Source organism: Hyperolius riggenbachi, unplaced genomic scaffold (assembly GCF_040937935.1).
Source record: "Hyperolius riggenbachi isolate aHypRig1 unplaced genomic scaffold, aHypRig1.pri scaffold_240, whole genome shotgun sequence".
Taxonomy (NCBI): Eukaryota; Metazoa; Chordata; class Amphibia; order Anura; family Hyperoliidae; genus Hyperolius; species Hyperolius riggenbachi.
This window is the reverse complement of record NW_027152451.1, coordinates 119781-128024: the sequence shown is the minus strand read 5'-3', so window position 1 is coordinate 128024 and position 8244 is coordinate 119781. Positions and strand designations below refer to the sequence as shown.

Genomic DNA, 8244 nt, shown 5'->3' with positions numbered 1-8244 from the left:
TGTGCATACCATGTCTTTTTGTTAACTAGCTTGCTGCTTGAAAAATATAGAGAATAAGCATAAGTGATATATTACTGTACTGCAGTTTCTGATGTAAATGTGTGAATGACTCATGCCATTATTTGTGTTCTAAGCATCGCCTCAGGATACATACTGTTGAGACACTTCGGACATCCCTAACAGAACTTTAGAGTAAAATAGGATTCTTAATTGGTATCGCTGACTATCAGTAATGTTAGTAAATTAACATATAGGGACACGAGGTGTTCTCGGCAGAGTGTAATCTGAAAATAAGGTCAAACTGTGTTGTTCTTATCAAGTTTCTGTTGCATATAGTGAAAGTATTTTGTTGGTCAAGATATAGGTGCTTACACTTAGTGCTGATCATTGTGTTCACCAGTATATGTTGGTGGGTTGTTTTCTCCTTTCCATTGGTCACCTTAATAGCATAAAATATCAGTGATACATCGCGGTGGAAGGCATTTAGCCAGCTAGTCACTGCGGTGCGCTGGGATGATGAATGGAGAGGAGGAGAGTGAATTTACCAGCTTTGTGTCCGGCTTGTACAACACTGTATAAGAAATTTTACACATGTCCTGAGTGCCTAACACCGTTACGAAAAATATCTAGTATTGTTGGTTATTTGGTCAGAGGAAGAATAACCTGTGGTATCCCAAACACCTTTCTAGATAAACGTAAGCCAGTTGTGATAGAATCTTACAAGCCACCTGGCTCGCTGCAGCCACCAGTCAGCTATACATTTCCTTTGTATTCAGCACCCTGGGAGTGCAGCGAATTAGGCATTAAATTTCGGCCAGTGCTGAATGCACCCTGGAACCTATCCAATCCTCAGATACCAGGGGAACAGGCACAGGACTCAGAAAGCTCAGCGGAATCTGACGAGTTTGAGAGTCTGCCAATAATTGCTCCCTGCCACCGCCCTATCCCACAGGTGCAGGAAAGTGTTGAGCGCTATCTGAGGGTTAGACGGGCTCAAATAACTCAAAAACCCGAAAATCTGTAAATATGAACTCTACATAAATTACTCTGCATAAATTACTGGCTAAACTGGTGATGCCACTGGCAGGTTTCTTCCTTTGACTAAATGACCATAGAATATACGCCCTATTCTGAACAAGGCTGTGGTGTGTGGACTTATGGGTTTGCTGTTGCAGCCTGCGCTGTGGTGTTTCTAGTGGTTGCCTGGTGTTATTGTCGCTGGAGGGAGTTGTGTTGTCCTGATTTGGTTGAAGTATACGGAACCAGGGCTGAGTCAGAGAGAGCATTGAGGTTCGGTTTTGGTATCAGGGCATCAGGAGAGCAAACTCAGTGCCACTTCAGAGAAAAGCCCAATCAGTTAGACTCGGTCAGTTGCCATTCAATAGAGATTGTAGATGGTGGTGTCGAGGTTAGTCCATCGGGAGGGGACCCTCTATCAGACCAAGCCAGTGAAGGGTCCACTCAGCCAGATCTAAGTGTTTGTCACCCGCACAATTATTGCAGTTTGGATTTCACAGGGTTGGCAATGTTCACCAGACCAATGCCTACTGGGCAACAGTAAAGGATCGGGTGACCAGTTGGGCAGCAAGGACAAACATAACTGTTTGCCAGACCACGTGAGACAGTGTGACTATTGTGACTCCCTCTACTGTGTGCTGGAGTGAGCACAATATTGCCAGACCACGTGAGACAGTGATTATTGTGACTCCCTCTACTGTGTGCTAGGAGTGAGCACAATATTGCTGAATAACAAACATAAAACCTTGCTGTTTGCCAGACCACGTGAGACAGTGTGACTATTGTGACTCCCTCTACTGTGTGCTGGAGTGAGCACAATATTGCCAGACCACGTGAGACAGTGATTATTGTGACTCCCTCTACTGTGTGCTGGAGTGAGCACAATATTGCTGAATAACAAACATAAAACCTTGCTGTTTGCCAGACCACGTGAGACAGTGTGACTATTGTGACTCCCTCTACTGTGTGCTGGAGTGAGCACAATATTGCCAGACCACGTGAGTGTGATTATTGTGACTCCCTCTACTGTGTGCTGGAGTGAGCACAATATTGCTGAATAACAAACATAAAACCTTGCTGTTTGCCAGACCACGTGAGACAGTGTGACTATTGTGACTCCCTCTACTGTGTGCTGGAGTGAGCACAATGTTGCCAGACCACGTGAGACAGTGTGACTATTGTGACTCCCTCTACTATGTGCTGGAGTGAGCACAATAGTGCTGAATAACATCAGTAAAACCTTGCTGACCCTTGTGAAAATCAACAGAGGGGTGACGGGATTGGCTGACTCCAGTGTGCTTAGTGGTTCACACGGTAGCAACAGGGAGAGAACCTGTTGCTCAAGTTGCTCCCAGGCGAAACCAGAGATTGGCCATCTCTGGTGTGAGAATTGCTTGGAATTCAAGGGGAACACATAGTCCATATTATGGGGAATTCAATTGCTCAGAAGCGAGCGTCAAATCGCGGTGAGCCGCAGCATTTGACGCCGCGAGAAGAGATGTGTAGCAAGTATGGACCGTGGGTCTCCCGATACTTGGAGGACTGGGAGCGATGGACTAACCAGAAATATGCCAGAAAGGGAACTTTTAAACCAAAGGTGTGGGAAAATTTGTGGGATGTCCATAGGGTAAGGATGACTCGCCCAAACGAGCGAGAAGCATGGAGTAGGTGGATGATGGAGGCGATTCGCCGATCCGAAGACGTCACCATCATGACAGTAAAACAATCAGGCGCAGGAGGGTCACCACAGCTAGAAGATGAGGAGACTGAAGACACTGATGTGCTGGATATGGGAGCACATCAGGCTTGGACAGCACTTATGTCCAGGTCTTCTCGTAGGCGGACTGATAAGGCCGTGTCTCGGCATGTGAAATATAGAGCTGCTGCAGAAGCTCTTGATGACAGTGCTGACACACGGCCACCAGTTGATCTCACTGGGAAAGAGGAAGTACAGGCACACAGCGACAACGGACAGCTAACGCAGACCTCATTAGAGACAACACACAATAGCAGTGACAGGCTGGCCCACATACAACCTGACAGAGAGAGAGATGACTCTACAGCTGTATGCCAATCCTCGTTGTATTCAGGACTGACTAATGAGTTAAACAAACCCACAGCTCCTACACAGCTAAGGGAGGAAACACCACCACCAGCTTATAGAACAAGTAAAGTAGTAGGGAGTATTCCCCATGGATATACCCCAGCCCCATATGACAGGCCACTTCCCCTTCAGCATATGTTGAATGGTAGTCCATATTTGCCCCTTTGTGGGCGAATGCCAACTCATATTGATAGTGCTAGCAATTACCCCTGGCAGTTTCAACTGTCACCCCTGGCTTACCCCTCAGTTCCATCCCAGATAAGCAATGAATCTAGTTTCTGTCATGCTCCACTATCCTCACAATCCACTAGCATGGTGAGACTACCAAGCTTGCCATCACCTGGGTGGCAACAACATCTGAGCCACTACAACCCAGGAGGGGAGGTGGCACCCCCTCTCATTGATCTTGAATCTACATTTACTGCCACACCCATCCCTGGGAATGGAGGTATGGAAATGGCCCACCCTGGTGGTCTAAGCGGCACTTTTCAAGGCACTTTACAGTTAAATCCACATACAATCCCTTTAACACCGCAGCAACAGCCAGGCAACACCAACAGCAACAGCCAGCCATGCAGGGTAAGTGACACTAACCCTTTTAAAAATGACATAAGTTTCCTTAATCAACCACAGATACAGCAAACTTCAAGTAGGCCAAGGAGCAGTGTCAACCTGTCACGATCTCCTGCTGCTCCTAGTTGGGAAGAGGGTCCTCATTCACCTGAGCTTGTATTCCCTGTTAGAGAGCAAGTGCTATCAGATAATCAGGGTAACCAGACAGGTACTGTTAGACACCATATACCCTGGACACCCGCAGAAATGAAGGGACTCCTGAGTACCATACCCCATCCAAGAACTGATCCAGCTAAGTTTGCAAAGGAAATAGTAGATACTCAGACATGCTACAAAGCTACATGGAGTGACATGTTCCAAATTATCAAACGAGTGTGTGGGGAAGGGGATCTTGAGGAAGTAGTCAGCAAAACATTTATCCCAAGGGAGGTAGCACAGGACTCAATTGAGGAGGGACACTTTTGGACAAGTGCCCTTGCCACGTTGATCAAAACTGTTTACCCCCCTCGATCATGGTCCAATGTATCCTCTGTGACCCAAGCTGCAAATGAGGATTGCATGGCTTATTACAATAAGTTTAAACAAGCAATCGAATCAGCTGGGTGTAACATCACTAGTGAAGACCTTAAACCAGTGGTACTGCATAATTTCATGACAGGGCTGAAAGGTAAAATTCGAGAAAAATTGATGATTGCCAATCCAGATTGGAGAGACAAACCACTCTCCTCTTTGTTATCTCTGGCTACAGCCATAGAGAGAAACATACTGGATGCAGAGGAAAAAAGCCTCAGAAAATTTATATTGTAAGTGGAGGGGATAAATTGAGGGAGACACAAAGGGAGCCACCCCCACCCCGTAGGCAACTACGGGTGTGCTATAGATGTGGGGACCCAGGACATCTCGTCAAACAGTGTAACTACACACCTCAGGGAAAGCGTAACATGACACAGAGGAATAGGGACACTGACATAGTGCCCGACTCTTCATCTGACTGACTAACCGCTCTGCCTGTCATTTCCACCACAGGCAAAGGAAATGCTTATGTGGAAATGAAGCTTAATGACCAAACTGTAAATTGTCTTTTAGATACAGGAGCCTCACGATCAGTGCTGCGATCTAATGAAATTGAACTACCCATACAAGGTTCCACAAATGCTGTGGGATGAGGAGGTATTACATACCCATTGTTAGAAACAGTGCCCACAAAAATACAAATTGGGCCTTTTCATACTGAAGCCTCCCTATTGTTGAGTGATTCTGTTCCCTGCAACTTGCTGGGAAAAGACTTACTCACCCAGATGAGAGCACAAATATCTTTCACCGAAAATGGAGTGGAAGTGACCATACCCTCAGTGTCTGAAACACAGCTTGACCCTGTTAGAGAAACCTGGGATAGCATCATTGCCCTTTTGTTCCTTAGTCCAGCGTACAGGGACAGAAGAAAGTTTACCAAGTGATTTGTCAGAAATAGTGAACCCTGAGGTATGGTCAAAGGAGGGAAAGATAGGATTCATGATAAACAGTTCACCAGTTAAAATAAAATTGAAACCAAACTCAGCTATCCCGAGATTGCCCCAATATCCTTTAAAAATGGCTCAAATGGATGGGATCAGGGATGTGAAGAAATGATAGATGACTACTATGAGGAGGTAGGACGAGTGAAAGATACTCCCCTTGACCATGCAGACCTCACAGTTTTTATTGACGGGTCCCGATACTATTCAGAAGGGCAACCTGTTACAGGATACTCTGTGGTTACCAAAGATGATGTCCTTTTTCAAGGTAAGTTACCAAGCAGCTGTTCAGCTCAAGTAGCAGAACTAATGGCATTGATGCAGGCTTGCATCATTGGCAAAGGCCAAAGGTTAAATGTGTACTTGGACTCCAGGTATGGATACGGGATCTGTCATGATTTCGGTCAATTGTGGAGGATGAGAGGTTTCTTGACAACAAATGGTAAGCCTATCAAACACGCTGAATTAATCAAAAGGGTCTTGGAGTCTCTGTGGGGCCCAACGGAAGTGGCAGTAATAAAATGTGAGGCACACACAAAAGGTACAGATGAGATTTCATTAGGGAATAACAAAGCTGACATGGCGGCTAAGGATGCTGCCTTACATGGCACCATGATTACAGAGATCTATGTGGTCAGCCCCCCACAAGGGGAAGGCGAGTACATGGATTTAACTGTTCTTAAAAACTTACAAACCCAGACTGAAAAACAGATGAGACAAAAATGGGAGGAACAAGGATGTAGTGAAATAGATGGCCTGTGGAGCCATGCAGATGGCAGGTACTGTGCCCCTCCCACTTTGTATCACTACCTAGTGGAGGTGTCACATGGCCCATCACACTTGGCGAAGGATGCAATAATCAGCCTCATCACAAAATACTGGGTAGCCCCAGGAGTCTCCACAGTGGCAGAGAGATTCTGTCAAACATGTGAAACATGTCAAAAACACAATCCTGGTAAGCTTGTCAAGACACCCACTAAACACTTGCCTAGGCCTCTGTATCCATTCCAGAGGCTGCAAATTGACTATATCCAGTTGCCTAAGTGTCAGCAGTTCCAGTATGTACTGGTATGTGTTGACATCTTCTCTGGCTGGGTGGAAGCATGGCCTGTTGCACAGGCCACAGCTTCTGCCACAGCGAAAAAACTGTTACAAGAAATTGTGTGCAGATATGGAATATTTGAGACTCTGGAATCTGATAGGGGTACACATTTTACAGGACAAGTAATGACCGAAGTGCTGGAAGGGCTACAGGTGGAACAAAGATTTCACACTCCATACCATCCACAAGCATCAGGTAAGGTGGAGAGATACAATGGGATAATCAAAAACAGATTATCCAAAATGTGTGAAAAAACTAAGCTTACATGGATACAGGCTTTGCCACTGGTCCTGAAATCAATGAGGCATACACCTAGGGGTCCAGAGAAACTCACCCCTTATGAAATTTTGTTTGGGAGACCAGCACCCACGGGTCTATTCTTCCCACAGGAAATGAAAATGATGCATTGCTCACTGAAAATGTATGTACAAGAGTTACATAATTTGCTTACAAAATTGCATGGACAAGTTTTCTCCTCTATTCCAGATCCTGAGTCCGATACAGGATCCCATTCACTGAAACCTGGAGACTGGGTGGTAGTAAAAAGATTCCAAAGGAAAGGGTTGGAAAACAGGTTTGATGGACCTTACCAAGTCCTATTAACCACCTCTACTTCAGTAAAATTGGAAGGAAAAATTCCCTGGATCCATGCTTCTCATTGCAAGAAGATACGCAAAAGTGATTAATGCAAACATGCCACCAGGGGCATCTATGTTAGTCTGTCTTGCATGTTGTTTGTCATGTATGTTCAAAGGTGCTGAGGGACAAACTACCTCTAGCCACCACCAGCAACCTTGGGTGCCACCAGCATCATATGGTGAGTGGGGGGTGAAACCACAAGGCTGGGATCCTGCCCACTTGCATAGGGTTGAGTGTAAACAGGGGAAACTAGTGCCAAGATATCCACTTTTTTACCGAGGGTATATGCATGTACACGGTACAAAGGGAATGAGTCCTGCTAGCCTGCACTATTTTGAGCACGCTAGGCCAATTCATCCACCCCTGGTGATAGACACATACTGGCATACCTTGGACGAACTGTGTAATACTATGTACCACAGAATGATTCCTCCTTTTCAGGAGCATCTTAAAAAAAGGCTGGGTGGGAAACCAGAGATCACTTTCTTTTTGACATATGTTCAAGACAGACTTGTCCCTGACTGTGAGGCAGATGAGGACCCAGAAATAGACACATGTACTATGCCAGGGATTTTTATTGCAGACACAGACAACCCAGATTCTGAGATACTTGACGGTGACGATTTAAAAGACTTATCTACTGATTTAGACAATGGGAGATCGGATGACTTGATGATAGTAAGGTGTGAGAAAGACAGGTTACATCCTGAGGACCCAACAAGAGGAGGGTATGATGACTGGTATATAGTGTATGTGGTATATAATGTGGGTGAGACAAGACAATATAGGAAAATATTCTATGACCAACCTGAACCCGTGCAAGGTACTCTATTAAATAAATGTTATGATCCAGCAGATGGAATCATGGAGTTCTTGCTTACTCGAGCCCCTGAGTACTTTGGAACAGTAGATCCACTTACATACCTGACTCAAGAGAGACTTATATTTGGACTCAACTGCAGTGTAGTCCAACAGGCCACCTGGTACACACATAATGAGAAAGTTAGACTTAATGCATATGCAAGCACCCTGGTGTTGCACGTACAAACAGATGCTAGAAATAAGAAATTTGAGCATATCACTCCAAAAGAAGGTGTAACAGTACAACAGTATATGATGAGGATCATGAGAGAAGCCTGTACATCAGACATTGAGGGTCACTATATTATTGACACAGCACATTGGGCATCTAACCAATCTCTTGTCTTTAATGGACCAAACCCGTGGAAATGGGAAGTACTGTGTAACGGAATAGACACACCAAAGGTAAATGAATGGATGTATGGGGTTCCCAT

At 45.2% G+C, this 8244-nt stretch overlaps 1 protein-coding gene across 1 annotated transcript; it reads left to right on the top strand.

Moving 5' to 3' along the window:
• The first annotated feature begins 5122 nt into the window (after positions 1-5122).
• Positions 5123-7455, top strand: LOC137543847 (protein NYNRIN-like). The gene is made up of 2 exons (XM_068264919.1): positions 5123-6505; positions 6797-7455. Exons 1-2 carry the CDS (start codon positions 5320-5322, stop codon positions 6994-6996), a joined length of 1386 nt encoding a protein of 461 aa, XP_068121020.1. The 5' UTR covers positions 5123-5319; the 3' UTR covers positions 6997-7455.
• Positions 7456-8244: the final 789 nt, after the last annotated feature.